The sequence below is a fragment of the Berghia stephanieae genome, chromosome 6, assembly GCF_034508935.2.
Source record: "Berghia stephanieae isolate SIO BIC M18660-M18661 chromosome 6, UCSD_Bste_1.3, whole genome shotgun sequence".
NCBI lineage: Eukaryota > Metazoa > Mollusca > Gastropoda > Nudibranchia > Aeolidiidae > Berghia > Berghia stephanieae.
Window position 1 is genome coordinate 32219613 of NC_088365.1, and position 16728 is coordinate 32236340.

The window sequence follows — 16728 nt, forward strand, 5'->3', positions numbered from 1 at the left end:
TGGATAATGATCCTTTAAAATCTTTGTAACAACGCTATTCACAGTCATTTCATTAAATTAATAAATGCAGCCTCCTTAAATGTAATAAATTGTCTTTTATATATATATTTTTCTGTATCGCATGTTAATTTTTACTGAAACGCTTAATTCTCCTCGGCAAATTTTTTGGCAAATTTTGGTCTTTTTGGCAAATTTCTTGGCAAATTTTGGGGTTTCTTTTGGCAAATTTTGGCAAATTTTAGGTCCCAATTTGGCAAAAAATGCAGATGACAGATATGAAAAAATTGTTGATTTTCTCTGGATTATAGACAAATCTATTGCAAAGTATTTTCGTCCAGTTGCAAGTTATACCCAGCTAGTTAATCACTGCCAGATGGATAGAGGGTGGGGTCAGACATTTGTATGTGAGTTGAATACATTCCCAACTGAGTCACCAAGCCTTTAATTTATTGCTTGGCTTTTACGTCCTTTTGTTTAATCAACCTTCTTTTTTTTTTTAAAGACATTTAATTAATTAATTTTTTTTTGCAAGGAAAACATTAAGAAAGAGAAACTAAAAAGATTTTTTAACTTAACACAGAAAACAGTTTCTGTCATGCCTTATTATAAAAAAAAAAAGAAATCAAACAAGACATTGATATGATATCTACGCAATTTTCATGTAACCAGGAGTGATTGAGTTAATGCTTAAAGGAAGTGATAAATACAAATGACTAATATTATGACAAGTTATGACAAATATGACAAGGAGATTTGATCTGTGTGTGTTTTGAGTGGAACTTTGGTTTTACCTCGCCAGCTTAGAGATTAAAGAATGCATTATGAAATGCATTAAGCAAGAGTTAACTTTTAATTGTCTTTGTTGTCATTAGTGAAGGAAGCTGACAACTTTGATGTCACTTCCCTGCTCTGTACTTTCTTGCAAAGGATATTATTGACTGCTCAGTTATTTTTTAATGTTTTCCATATAAGAAATAACTGGTTTACCCCTTTCCATTGCCACCACTTTTCCTTGTGTAACAGTATTCACAAGATAACATTTTTTCATTCTATAATATGAAAGCTATATCTGAGTGAACGTTTCTAAATGTTAGCCAGGAGTTGTTATTAAGTTATTCTAAAATTAGTTTTGCCTTTCTACTTGTGTTGATAAAACTGTGTGTGTTATTTCATTTCTTTTTTTTTTTTTTACTGCAGAGACAAGCCCAAAAATCCAACAATTCTTTTGACTCAATGATGTCACCTCGACAGCGGGAATTGGAAGAAGAAGCACATATTCAAGAACAGCAAGCACTCGAGGCACAACTTGCAGAGCGGCAGGCAATGATGGAAAGACAGAGACTAGAACAGGAGGAAGAGGAGAAAAGACGGCAGCAGGAAAGGGAAAGGGAAAGAGAGGAGGAGGAGAGGCGAAGTAAAGAGGAACGAGAAAGGAGGGAGAGGGAAGAGGAAGAGGAGAGGAGACGTAGGGAGCATGAAGAGCAAGAACAAGAGAGAAAAGAGCAGGAAGAGAGGGAGAGAAAAGAAAGAGAGGAGATTGAACGCTGGGAGAGAGAGGATCAGCTGCGTCGAGAGGAAGAGGAGAGGCTGAGGAAAGAACTCCAGGAGAAAGAACGCCAAGAATGGGGAGATGAGTACACCCCACCGGATACTGTCAGAGTCCAACAGTGAGTACTGTACTGAGATTTTTCTTTCTTTTTCAATTCACTTTGTCGCTATGTCACTTTGCTAAAATTCTAAATTTTGTGGGTTTGAATTCATCAGCTTTCAGAGTCTTTTAATTGCAGGCGGAGCTAGATTTTACTTCAACTTGACATCAGATTATATGATGTCATTTTAAAAGCTAATCGTATGATCTTCCAAAGTCAGGGAAGATAAGTTCAAGAGTCACCAGAATTTCATTTATCTTTTATTAGGGCACGTCCCTTTATGCATTTGAGGTAGGTTAATAATAATAATAATAATAATAATAATAATAATAATAATAATAATAATAATAATAATAATAATAGTAATAATAATAGTAATAATAATGATAATATCTTTATTGTCCATGAAAGCAATTTTTCATTTGGTTACAGCATATACATAATATACACAAACAGACATAAATGAAACAAAAAGTACGAAACCACACATACACACACACACACACACACACACACACACACACACACACACACACACACACACACACTCTTCTTCTCTTCTTCTTCGTTCCCGTCACGTCACATGGTCAGTCCGGTCTGGTGAATGAAGCCCACAGTGGTCCTGAGGTCGTCCTCACTGCCGTACAGCTTCTTTGAGTATGGGGTTGGATCAGGCCAGAAGTTCCTTCTCAACTGGTTGTACCTTGGACATTCCATTAGGACATGATGTCCATTTTCATTTTCAAGTCCGCAGTCACATTGTCCAGAGGCACCTGCTCTGGACATCCTCCACATATGTTCCTTTAACTGGTTGTGTCCAGTTCTCAGTCTGAAGATGATGACCTGTTCCTTTCTGTTGAGCACCTTGATTGGGTCATTCATGTTGTATTCTGGGTGCTTCTCTCTCCATCTCTGAGACTGGATAAATTTGGCCATTTTGTTAATTTCTCCTGTTGAGTACATTGGGGAGGGTTGCTGCATGCGACTGCCTGCCTTTGCCAGTTGGTCAGCGATCTGATTTCCAAGTATCCCACAGTGTCCTGGAATCCACTGCAGTACAATGTTGGTAAACTTGCTTAGCTTCATGAGGTCTTCCACCAAGGCGTCTATATCATCCGCAAAGGACATCATTATATCCTCCAGAATTTTCTTAGCATCTGTTAAAATCACTATGTGTCTTGGCTTTTCATTTTCTGAGAGGATTTGCTTAACAGCTTCATGGATTGCATCTGCCTCTGACTTGTAGATTGAAGTGCGAGTACCAGTCGGTTTGCTGATCTCCTTCTGTTGACCATTTGTGTACTCGATGTGCACTCCCAGGCCCCCGCATGTGTGTTCTTTATTGCATGAACCATCTGTATAGATTCTTGTCCAATTTTTTTCAGGGTAGTTTTGATCTATGCACTTCTGTACAGACTTCTTGATTTCTTCGCCGTGTTTTTGTTTTGTTGAAATGTCACCAACGGAAGTCTTGATTTTCAAGTGATTTTGCCGTTTCCAAATTGGTACTCTGATATTTGCTTTGCGTTTTTGGGTCATTATTTCGTCAAGTTCGTGATCTTTTTCAATTTGCTTGGCTCTTTCATTAAAGTGTGATCTTTTCAGCCGCCTAGTTTTCTTTTGTTGCGCTCTAGCGTGAAGAGGCTGATCTGTCATTGTTTTCACGTCTGTGTATTGTTTCAAAATTTTTGATTCCCTTTTTTCTGATTATCTTTTATTAGGGCACGTCCCTTTATGCATTTGAGGTAGGTTAATAATAATAATAAATAATAATAATAATAATAATAATAATAAAATAATAATAATAAAATAATAATAATAATAATAATAAATAATAATAATATAATAATAGTAATAATAATAGTAATAATAATGATAATATCTTTATTGTCCATGAAGCAATTTTCATTTGGTTACAGCATATACATAATATACGCAAACAGACATAAATGAAACAAAAAGTACGAAACCACACATACACACACACACACACACACACACACACTCATAAACACACTTCAGTGTAGTCCCAGTCCCTTACCTATTATGGTCCCCCGAGAATTATAAAATTGAAAGCTGTGGGTAAATACGTTTTTTTTATTGGAGAGAAAATGGCTTTCAAGAAATACTATCTCGCCATTAAAAATGAATGGTGTCACCCACATTAAATGATCATATATTTACTTTAAAAAGAAAATGCTCCCTCTGAAGCAATTTTAAGATATCAGGGATGGTATCGTGCTCCAGTGTCACAAGAACATAATTATTGTTATGATATGACCTTCCAGGATAAAGGTAAAATGTCATGAGCAGAAATGAAAAAAACAAAAACAAATCAAAAACAAAAAGCATCACACCAACATCTTTGACCTCATTGCAATACCTTTCCAAAAGCATCATCTTTATCACCATATCCACCACCTCATTGTCACTGTCTGGATTTTCCTGAAAAAGTCTGTTCTAAGTGTGTAGAGCCCCTACTTTCAGATCAACTTCTTGGATGCAGCTTGCTTCTCTTGCCAATTTAAATTTAATGGTTTGCTATAAGAACTTAAATTTTCTATTATTTTATGAGCACTATTATGTGCATTAAGTGGTTTTTCGGATGACCAAATTTCTGGTAGGTAGCTCCATTCTCATATTTTGCAGTTTTTGTATAAATTAGATCAATGTCCACTTTATAAGCACTCCAAAGACAGCCCTACGCCACATTTATTTTGTAGAAGAGTCTCCTCTTTAATCTGCATACCCCTGTACTTAGTGACGATAATTACCTTACCTCCGCTGTCATCTCACAAGAGGTTGACTGGAAATTCTGGAAATGGAAGGCCATTCTACTCGGGTCTTGTACCAGTCTGTTGCATTTTTCACGTATCACCCCAGTTCAGCTCTTGATGTCCTCTAGTCATGATCTTGGAGGACGACCTCATGGCCTCTTGCCCTCTACTTTTCCTTCGGCAATAGTTTTACAGATGATGTTATGTTGTTTAGCATGGCCGAAGTATTTCAATGTCCTAGTCTTTATTGTTTTCGATTATTCTGGGCGCAGGTTGAGAATATTGCAGACTGCCTCAAGGGTTTTTTTTTCTTTTTCTTTCTTTCTTTTGTTGTTGTTGTTGTTGTTGTTGTTGTTGTTTCCAGCTTATTCTAACCCTGCGTCAATAACTCCCATTTCAAATGCAACTATTCTCCTTTCAAGGTCTTTATTTTGCAACCATGTCTCTGAGCTGTACAAGAGTGCAGAATGTTCAAAACATGTCAATATTCTGTTCCTTGTTGATGTTTGCATATTGTTCGAAGTAAGGATGGATTTAAATTCTCCTAAATGTTTTCTTGCTGGTTTGGAGCTCGAGATCATTTGAGCTTTTTCTGGGTGATTTGAGAGCCATCATTCCTCATTTTCCACTGGGTGGGGTTCTTGACCTCCCATAGTGGGCAGGGAGGTACTTACTGTGTCTTCTATCCCCCTATATCTGTATTCCAACTTGCTTTATCTTTGTCTTGGAATGAGTTTACTTGTTTTGTCCTGGCTGAGAGGGAAACAGTCAAATGTGTAGTTAGTTATGGGAGATGATATTTTTTCCCTTGTAAATCATCTCTCTGTTATGCACTGTATTATGTTTTGTACACATATTATATATGATTTATAAACATTTGAGTGTGCTCTTCTTAGTGGGATCCTGTGCTTGTGTCTGGATGAGACTTTTAGGTGATCTCAAACTAATTACTTTGATAGTGTGCTCTCGGAATCTACATCTGTTTCCGATTTGAACCAATTCCCCTTGTTCTTCCCTTTTCTTGGATGCTTTAATTGTACTTCTAGAACTTTTTACTTTCCCATTTTCTTCCTTTTACTGGTGCTGATATGACCTTAATGAATTGCAAGCGCCGTAAAGCCCTTAAAAACAAAAACCTTGTTTTCCAGACTCTGCTCGTAGAATTTTCCATGGGTGATGTATGTGGAATTAATTGTCTTTCCCTTAGTATAGATATAAACGGTTTAAACGTCTTTTTTCACCCCATGATATGTGGTGACCCATCGTTTCAAAACGGTATTGTGTCGGGATGTACCAGATGCTAGAAAGTAAAATTGAGCTAAACTGGTAAAAAATAATCATGAATATTTGATTTTTAGCAACAAAAATTATGGTCTTCATCATTCTCTTCAATAAAGCATACAAACTCAACCCAAGTATGATATTTTTGGTAATTATTTTTGATAATTCCATTTTCAGTTTCTTAATCATCCCGACATAATACCGTTTTGAGACGAGAGTCTCATATTCGCAAACCTCACAGCATTAGATTCCACAACATTCAAAAGTATATCAATGTTTGTTCTAATCTTGTTACATCAAAAGTAACAAACAAAATCTTGGAAAAGGACATTGGCTCTGGAGAAATAATGGAATGTGTGTATATAATCTCCGGTATTTATAAAAGAGTGATCTTTATCTCCTATCAAATTTTATAAATTGATTGTCTATCGCTAGTTTCTCAGTGCGTTTTTTTTTTCTTCTTCTGCTTTTTAATACCTGATATACATGTCATAGAACCATTATGTTTTAAAGTCCCAGTAAAAAAGAAATTTCATTTATATTTTCATACAGGTTGTTTATGTGTATTTTGATGTTTTACTGTAAAAGAAAGCACAATATTTATTTATTTTAAAAAATCCGCATCGGCAGTAACTTGTGAAATTCAATCGATTTTATGAGAGAAGAGGAAAAGAAAAAGAAGAAGAAGAAGAAGAAGAAGAAGAAGAAGAAGAAGAAGAAGAAGAAGAAGAAGAAGAAGAAGAAGAAGAAGAAGAAGAAGAAGGAGGAGGAGGAGGAGGAGGAGGAGGAGGAGGAGGAGAAGAAGAAGAAGAAGAAGAAAAAAGAAGAAGAAGAAGAAGAAAAAGAGGAGGAGGAGGAGGAGGAGGAGGAGGAGGAGGAGAAGAAGAAGAAGAGGAGGAGGAGGCGAATAGTAATCTCCAGTTTGTAAAATCATTCCATTGATTTCGCTTGATTTGATATGTAAAATATTATGGGCATGGTGACCGGTCATAAACATGGATACATTTTTACCATTATCAGCAATAAAGATAAGTGCGTTACTGAAGTCAGAGTAGCAGTATGTGTATGATAGGGTCTGGCGCTAGTCCGGTAAGGGCACTTGATTTAAGCTCCAGTGTTTCCTATCTGGCTACGATACTTCCTTCGATCTCTTAAAACCTTCTTGCTACATTCCTCAATCCCCCCCCCCCCTCCCCCCACCGCCCACCCCTTCAAAACATACACTTACTACCATTCGCTCCCACTTCTTTGAATAAATTTCTATTGTCATTCCCCCTCCCTCCTTTCTTTTCCACCCTACCTTGTTTGGCCAATTCCCACTTTTTATTTAAGGCCGCGGTACCGTTATGTTATAGAATTTCACAATCATCGCGGAAGGAATATTGTGGCGAATAGGTTAATTTTTTTGCTATGACCATTAGAATTATCATGTTTGCGACTTTTAATTGCCTACCTCATCTCCTTACCATTTCATTCTCTGCCCTCCCCCCCCCCCCCCCCCCCCCTCTCATCTCATCCCTCCTCACTCTACTCCTCCTCTCTCTCCTCCTCTCCCTCCCTCCCTCTCTTCTTCTTCTTCTTCTTCTTCTTCTTCTTCTTCTTCTTCTTCTTCTTCTTCTTCTTCTTCTTCTTCTTCGCTCGCAATATATCTCTACCACTCTCTGATCGAATATAAGACATTAAAAAGATTTCCATGCAATAAAAAACGATTGGGAGACAACATCTCGTTTAATGAATAATATTTTTTTCAAACAATCAACATTTATTGTGCGAGGTTTTATTAAATTTTTTTTAACACTCAAGAAGTTCTATGTAATAAGATAAAGCAACGTGCATATATTAACAGGTCTGATAATCGAACTCAATAATGGCTTGTTTTGATATTGTTGTATTGTAATGGATAACATTTTGATTAGGTTTGAGAGTATTTCCATCACAAAAATGAGTCAATCATCAATTGGGTTATCAGACCCGCAAATAATTATACGTCAGCCACGAACCATTCTCTTGTGATGTACGAATTACTTGGTGTTGTAATGTAGTATAACGTTGAAATAAAAAGGACTAAAAACATATTTTTCTATCCATAGATATACTCTTTTCGTGTTTAACAGCGACAAGATTTACATTTTTATGATTGACGGATATCGGGTAAAATACTGAAATGCATAATAGTTCCCATTTTCAGGGACTCAACGTTCATGCCTATATTATTGCGGTGTCCTATCAATTGAAGTACCTGACGTTTGTTTACTACTATGAAGTTAGAAATTCACTCTCTGTTTTCTACCAATGCAGTGTGGTGTTTTCAATTAAAGGGGAATTTATCCTTTTAATGCATTCCTTCTATATAGTGCATTTGTGTACAATGATTTTTTTTTTCAATATCGCGTAGTTGCTGGTGTAAAATTTAAAAAATATAATCAGTTGTGTACCACACAGGACCCGATAAAGCAGATTTAAAATAAACAACCTGTACATGATAATAACAATAAATTTACAGAAGAAAATTATCATTTTAACCTCTTGTATTTTTTTTCCTATTTCATTTTTGGTTGGCCCGTGTTATACACAACTTTTTACTTTTTACATTTTTATCGTGATTAACTTGCGCCCCCCCCCCCCCCAAACTAATATTGTGTTCGTTATAGTTCTCTGTCAGAATATGGAGCATGCTATTATATGAAAAGCATCGTGGATTATTTGGGTCCATTTCAATCTTAAATGTCCCTCACTTTGGCTAAAACTCTCAAACCTGGAACTTCGCGAGAGTTTTTGCCAAGATGAGGGTCAGAGGACGAGTTTTCTGGCCAAATTTTTAAATACATGTTTTCTCAGAGTACGACAGTTAACTGGCTAAGCTTGTGAGTGATTTATCAATATTCTAATTCATAACCACAGAAAGAGAAAGTGGGGAATAAGATGATCTGAACAATAGGTTATAATAAATTCCTACTATAAAGCAGCAATTTGGTAATGATACCGTATGTCAACGAGTTATGACATATTTATTGAACAAAAACATGTCGAATTAAAAAACAAAACAAACAAAAACAAAACATAAAACACTTGAATATGTAACGCAATTGAAGTTAAGATTTATAACAGTTAAAATGACACAGACTACGGCATTGAAAAGGAACAAGCCAAATATTTCTGCATTTTCATCACCAATGAAATGAATAAATACCCTGAGTTCAGGGGTCCAAAGAGATTCGATGTTGTCTCCGTGTTCCAAAATTCTCAAAATTGAAAAGGGAATTGTGATTTGCCATGTTGTTTTGGAAGACATTCTCACCAGGGACCTCTCCAAGGTAGGTATTGTTTTCAATGTGGGGAAGTTGATTACTGACTGTCCTGTCCCATTTTAAAACTTAAAAAAAAACCCACCTTTATATAGGGTAAAACAAGGTTTAGAAGCCAATATATAGCTCAAGACATGACGCTTGTCACGCGATATTATGATTTTTTCCCCCCCGGCAGAATCAACGCTGTTAACGGCTAGGTACTCATTTTACACCCTAGTACGGTGCGAGACTATGTAAAGAGTCTTTTCCAAGGACTCAACTGTACGCCGCTCAGAACTCAGGACTTTCCACTCCGAAGGCGAGTGCTATACTATTAATCACAAGTATGTATATGAGACCCACCGCCTCGATATGGTGTTATATTTGTGATGCGGCCGCAAATATTGAAAAGGCGAATTTAAAATTTGAAATGAACTGTGATTCGAAAGTTAGTTTGTTTTTTTCCGCTTGAATTTTAGGGAATTTTTATTCCCACTCCAATAGAACATCTTTGCGGCGCTGCAGCAACGCCTAGATTCCAAACTTCCCTAAAACAAATTTGCGTGGGATGAAAAAAGGGAATTTTATTATTTTGTTCATTTATTTTTTTTTATTTTGACCGTACATTCAACTTTCAATACTTATATTTTCCTGGTATATTACCAGCTTTAGGGGGAAGGTCACATAAAGTGATGTCGTTTTCTGCCCAGCTTTCTGTCTTTTTCTAGAATGGCACGACTTGGTATTGCCCAAGAGCGAGCTGGATTTTTTTTTTTTTTTTTTTTTTTGCCGGTTTGGGGATAGTCTGATTTACACGCGTTTATTATATGTCTTTATTTTTATGTAGGAGATTTATTTTAACATGAAGATCATCTACAAAGCATGAATGAGTGAGTAAATGAACAGATTTTTAAATACGAGATGCGGCTGATTTGAAGTTGAAGATCAACCTTTCTGTCTTTATGAAACGATTCACTTCCTATTTCTATGCTCTGCCGGAGTAGTCCTTGGCTCATGGATAAGATAAACATTTCGAGTTAAGAACAGATTATTACCACAATGAAAGCTATCAAAAATGTACCTACTCCGTCAGATGGTTGACTTGATCTCTCTCTCTCTCTCTCTCTCTCTCTCTTTCTCTCTCTCTCTCTCTCTCTCACACACACACACACACACACACATACACAGACACACACTTTCTCTCTTTCTCTTTTACACCTCATCACAAACACACACACACACCCCTTATTCCTCATCTATCTCCTTCATATTTGTTCGCCCCCCCCCCCTCTCTCTCTCTCTCTCTCTCTCTACCTCCATCCCTCCCTCGCCTCTCTCTCTCTCATGCCATTCATAGTAATTCGCACATCTTTTTGCAATTTTACAATAATTTATGTCGAAAAGGATATTAACAAAAAACACAAAAACAAACAAACAAAAAACAAACCCCAAACAAAACAAAACAAAACAAAACAAAACAAACAAAATAAGTTTTTTAAAATGTAAAAAAAAAACCCAACAAATCAAAACAAAAACAAAAAACAACAAAAACAAAAAACAAACAAACAAATAAAACAACAACAACAACAAAAAAACCTAAACAAAAAAAAACCGCAAGCTGGTTTTATAATTGATAATCCCGAGATCCAACAAGAAAAACGCCGGTAATTAGTTGTACGTAGCGGTCCCGTTGTCGGAATGGGTTAATGGGTGGATTAGGCTGATCAAAACACCTTGCTTTCTTTACATTGACATATTGATTGCTTTGCTTGACCACTGTAATGGGCGACTTTTGACCATATGGAGAAAGAGAGAGAGAGAGAGAGAGAGAGAGAGAGAGAGAGAGAGAGAGAGAGAGAGAGAGAGAGAGAGAGAGAGAGAGTAAACTTCCTTGATTCTTAATGGTGAAACAAGACTTGATGGATTATGTGGTTTACTTAATTTTATAGCGCAAGTTTTGTGAAACAATATTGTGTGTTATTATATTAGATATGTGTTCTAGTTGTAGATTATAGGTGTACATAAAAAAGTCACACAAAACACACGTTCATCCATCATAAGATTGTACATATCATTGTTCATTTTATTTTAGAATGTATTTCTTTTCAAGTTGTTTCTTTAAAAAAATATATAGTCCATTAGAAATAGTTGATGTGATGATAGCTTTTAAGTACAAACGAAAAGGTGAAAATGGAAAAGCTTTCGGTGGGAACAGTACAGACCATGGACGTATCGGGTACAAACCCTACGTCGGCAAAACAATGAACAAAGGTTTGTTCCATACGAAGCCTTTCCATTTTCACCATTTCTTTTGTATTTTCAAGATCCCAGGCTTCAGGTAGCCGCCACCGATAGCTTTAAGTGTTATTTATGCGATCACGTTTGTTTTTATATATGCATGCAAATTGGTTTTTAAAGTTTTTAAAACTTGCACCTTCTTGTAAGCATCATTATTTTATTTGTCTTAAATTAATCCCTCTTTACAGACAAGGGTTTGATTCCCGCCCAACCCGTTTATCACCGATATCGACAAGATGGCAGTTGGGATGCTAGGGTCGTTTTGATGTTTTGCTGTATTGGTGAAAATGGTCGGCCTGCTATCACTGCAATATTATATAAATGGTGGAATAAATTCCTTCCTTCAGGTCCATGGGCAGTTAATGAATATTAATAATACATTTTGAATAGCACGCAAGTGATCAACACATATTTTACATGTGCTGCAGTATGGTATGTATAGCTCGTATTTTCATCATCTCGATTGTATACTAAAGAAGGAACGAAGTTGACGTCTCTCAGCTCTTTGTTATTATTTTTAGACACCCTGTTTGTGACAAGGTCTCACTACATTAAATCGTTATAAACGTTAAAGGTTACACACATTTTTTTTTTCTTTTTTGTATGTTGATATGTTTAACTTTGTTGGCAGATGTTGTGCATATTTTAGTTAAACGCATAGCATCAATACTTCCAACCCTTTCAGAACAATGCAACATCAATTGTAAGCTTTTATTCTGACACATTCCTTAGCCCAAGGTGTGCTGTCTGGTGGTACCGCGTACTAGTACTAGGTACTAACTGCCTATTGACATTAATGATTTACTTATTGAACACAACAGGAAGGTCAACGAAGCATGTCTATTGTTGCAAGTGTAAGCATTTATTGCATGTGGAATGGAAGTCAGAATAAGACATTATAGGAACTAGACAAAAATTCGAAGTTCAAGTTGTCTTATTCTTATCCGCTCAAATAAGCCGCTGATTTTATGGCAATTCACCCCCCCCCCCTATTCTCATCATGGTTTTTATAATTATTGTTATTGTTTTTGTTGTCATTCCTTTTGTTCTTCTTCTTTTTCTCAATTTCCTCCTCTTCCTTCACCTACTCCTCCTTCTTCCTCCTCTCTTCTTGTAATTTTTTCTTTAAAATCCCTCTTTGGTATCTGATTTACTTCGACATAAAACTGTTTTGAGGCGATGCGTCTCATTTGATCATTAAGAGGGAATAAAAGATTGCCTGAATCACGGGGTTGTTTTAAAAATACCAGCAAAGAGGCAGAAACCCGAGAGAAAAAAATTACCCAGATGTCTATTTTTCAGGAACAAACACTTCGTCAACAAAATAAACTATGAAGTAAGAAATGTTGGGGGATTGGTGGACCGTGGGGTGGTGAGGAATTCTTTTGATATGAGACCGCATCGTTTTATTAGATTTAAAAAAAAAAGAAGATCGTAGTATCTTTGATTGAATAAACTTTGAATAAACTCTAACAAAAGACAAACGATTTGTGCTTAGGCATACTGTAATATATAGTAGTCGGTGATTTGTGCCTCAAGCAGCCATTTCTTATATTGTGTTACATGCTACTATTATACTATTATTCTCCATATTAGTTTTCCGGCCTCCCCTTATCTCTCTAAATTTATAAATCATATCATTCGGAACTTGTATTGGGTTTCATGACATGTTAATATGTTGTGGGATTAACGGATCTTAATCCATACCTTGTTAACTGTGACTCCAATAGGAATGGAAGACACTACTGAATGTTCAAATTTTAATTTATGATCACCGGCACACATATCTATGACGTGACATTCGAATACTGATGTTAGACTGCTATTGGGTTTCGTGTGCCATGTTGATGTGTTGAAATGTTGACCAATCATAAAGCAGGCCTTATTAACTATGCCTACAAAAGGAATGGAGGACAATTCAAAATGTTCCAAGATGTGATTTATGAAGACCAGCATACTTATCTACGACATGTGAAGTGTGCCTATTTGCGGCTCTGATAACCTAAATTGTTATGGGCGCATTGTTGTAATGGAAATACTCTCAAACCAACGCAAAATATTGTCCTTTACAACAACGTTAAAACAAGCTCATAATTGTGTTCGGTTATCAGACCTGCAAATAAGAGCACGTCGACATGACATATCTATATTAAACCTTAGAATGCTACATTTGATTTCGTGGGTCATGTTGATGTGCTGAAATATTAACCTATACAGGTCTTGTTAATTATGACAGCATGTTGCAATAGGAGTGGAAGACAATTCAGAATGTTCAAGTTGCAGTATATAACGTCTGTCACACGACGACGACTCACATAAATTATATTTTGATGATAGAATGTCCGTTCTGGTGGAGTACCAGCGACTTCTAGGTGGATATACTGGTAGAATATTTCTGAGGTATGGGGCATTTCGTGTTTTGTTGACTAGCTATTTAACATGTCAATAAATAATATGGATACACCCCCCTCTCTCTCTCCCTCTCTCTCTCTCTCTCTCTCACACACACACACACACACACACATACATCACTCACCCCCCCCCCCCCTATTCCCCCCACCGTGCAGTTTAGTTCTCTTCTAAAAAAATAAACAGCTTTATAGAATTATTCCCTCTGTTATATTTACCGCACCGGGAGTGCGGGCGCGCGCGCGTGTGTGTATATGTCTGTGTATGTGTGTGTTCGCACGCCTGTGTATGTTATTGTACATTCGCTTATTTATTATAACATATTTTTTCATTAGATGTAATAATTCGGACGCAATCTAATCGTATTAGTTTCAACTTTTCTTCTTCTTCTTCTTCTTCTTCTTCTTCTTGCCTCTTTTTCAATCCAGCATGGAGTGGGTCGTTAGATAAAAACTATACCTCCCAAAAAGGACTGAAGAGAGCAAGCAATTCCTTTGTCCTTTTCACGTAACAGAAGACCAGAAGGAACTATGTCTCGTGGACCACTTACCATCACTACTACTACTACTACCACTACTACTACTACTACTACTACTACTACTACTACTACTACTACTACTACTACTACTGCTGCTGCTGCTGCTGCTGCTGCTGCTACTACTACTACTACTACTACTACTACTACTACTACTACTATTACTGACCTAAGACCTTCATAATTATCTCTTTTCCACCCTCTCCTTTTCTGTCTCCCCCCCCCCCACCCCCACTCATCTCCCAATAATATATGTTCATTCCTATAGTCATTACGACAATGGCGAATACAAGGACAGTGACGAAGACAACAACGACACCCATTCTTCCATCTGCCTCTGCCTGTCTTTCTCAAAAATCTCTACTTCCTCCATCTGTTGCTTTTCCCCGCTTTCCATCTTTCCTTCCCCTCCTCTTTCTTCTTTCTATCCATCTCTCTCAATATTTGTCTCAATCTGCACCCCCCCTCCCCACCCTCTTCCCCATGTCTCTCCATCAATTCGATCTTTGGAGTAAGAGGACTGGTCCCAAACATTAGCAATAGTTAAATGACATTTATAGTTAATTGGTTAATTAATTATTGTGGAAAAATTAAAGAATTTAATTGTAGCATTAATGACAATTACCAATACCCCCCCTCTCTCTCTCTCTCTCTCTCTCTCTCTCTCTCTCTCTCTCTCTCTCTCTCTCTCTCTCTCTCTCCACTCCATCTCTTGTTTCAATATCTTATTTCAAAAACGTATATATTTGTTCTCTCTCCCCTTGGATTCTAGAGAGGAACTCAATCGAATCGACCAACAGTTTAAACTTGAACGACAAAGGCGTGAGGAAGACGAGAAAAGGAAACGAGAGGAAGAAGAAAAGAATGAGAATGACGAGAAAGAAGAGGTGGAGAATATCAAGCACGGAACTTTGGTGGAGGAGGAGACACTGAGGAGAGACAATGTATCCCTTGCCCATAGTTCTCCCACCAAATCAACATCTGTAAGTAATGACTGTGATTTGTCTTAATCATCACGATCGTCATTTTCGCCGCGTTATCGTCGTCGTCATCATCATCATCATATCATCATCATTTCCATCATTATCATCATCATCATCATCATCATCATCATCATCATCATCATCATCATCATCATCATCACCATCACTACAAAAACCACCACAACCACAGTCGTCTCCACCACTACCATACCACCACCACTAACATCACTGCATCATCATCATCATCATCATCATCATCATCATCATCATCATCATCATCATAACCAACACCACCACCACCACTATTTACAATATTCTTTTAACACATTTCTCGCTGTTTGACCCCCAGCCCCCAACAGCCACCAGTCCAGGAGCTGGAGTATACGTCAATATAGGCAGCTCTACTGTGGAACAGATAAGACAGAGACTACAGGTCCCCGCTCCCTCCAACAACTCTCCATTACTTACCTCAACTGGGCAGTTCTCTACTGTTGGAGATAGATTTGATGATAATGACTCATTGTTTTCTGACAACCCTGGTGATGAAAGGTAATTAACTGGGCATCATATTCCAAAGTGTTTCCCGTATTTCAATTGTTACAGACATTATTCAGCATGAGTTGAAGGTTTTAATAATAATGGCGTGATCAAAGGTGTAATAACTTTATGTTTTGTTTTGTTTTGTTTTGTTTTTTTAAAAAGAAATTCTCATTACTTCCTTTTCATTTTTTGTTTTCTTTTTACGTTCTCTCTTGATTTTTTTCTTTATTTAAAAAAAAAATTATTGTGGGTTGATAGGGCTATTTGTAGACTTTTTATTATTAGGTTTTATCTCTCTTTAACTCTTTTCCCTTTCAATGTTGGTTTATGCCGTTTCCCTTGGAATAAGATGATTTGGTTTTGCCTCGACCCTCTTGGTTTTGCCCAGACCTTTCCTGGTGTCCTTTCCTATGGTGGAGACAGTTCTGATTTGTATGAGTTTTTCTTCTGTGAGAGATGACTATTTAAGAAATTACACGTGGATCCGCCTGTGTGAACTTCTCTTTTTTCTTACTATTTTAAAGTGTCTGTGATCCAAGAGGATTGCAGGCACTTAATTCTAAATCTATTTGATTGTCCTATGTGACATATATAATCTTCCTTTTCTTAGACGTTGAAATACTTTTTAAGTGTCGCATTGGCTGTTGAATTTCTGAAACTGAACATTATATTCATAAATCACATCTACTGTAATTTCATTTTCAAACTAAGTCATTTTCATCCATTCGTCACATGACAGAACATTCCAATCACAACTTTAATGGGAGAAGTTGATTTAACTCTAATCTGATATCATATTTGGGACCCGATAGCTCGCTAGGGCACTCAATTCACAAGTAAATAGACCAATGTCGGTTCTGGGCTGTCTCAGCCTTTCAGGTAGCTGGGTCTCTAAGATCTGGTCAAAAAATACTTTGTCCTATCCAAGGCGTAGCAAGCAATTTGTATTTTCTCTTTTAACACTATTGA

General features: G+C 36.8%; 1 protein-coding gene across 28 annotated transcripts in view; it reads left to right on the plus strand.

Moving 5' to 3' along the window:
* Positions 1-16728, plus strand: part of LOC144974877 (ankyrin repeat domain-containing protein 26-like) — a 92258-nt gene that overhangs the window by 39055 nt on the left and 36475 nt on the right. For all 28 annotated transcript variants that reach the window (XM_078918321.1, XM_078918330.1, XM_078918328.1 and 25 more), the window contains 3 exons: positions 1198-1667; positions 15009-15219; positions 15569-15768. In XM_078918321.1, coding sequence (XP_078774447.1) covers positions 1198-1667; positions 15009-15219; positions 15569-15768 — 881 coding nt within the window. The remainder of the gene's footprint in view (positions 1-1197; positions 1668-15008; positions 15220-15568; positions 15769-16728) is intronic.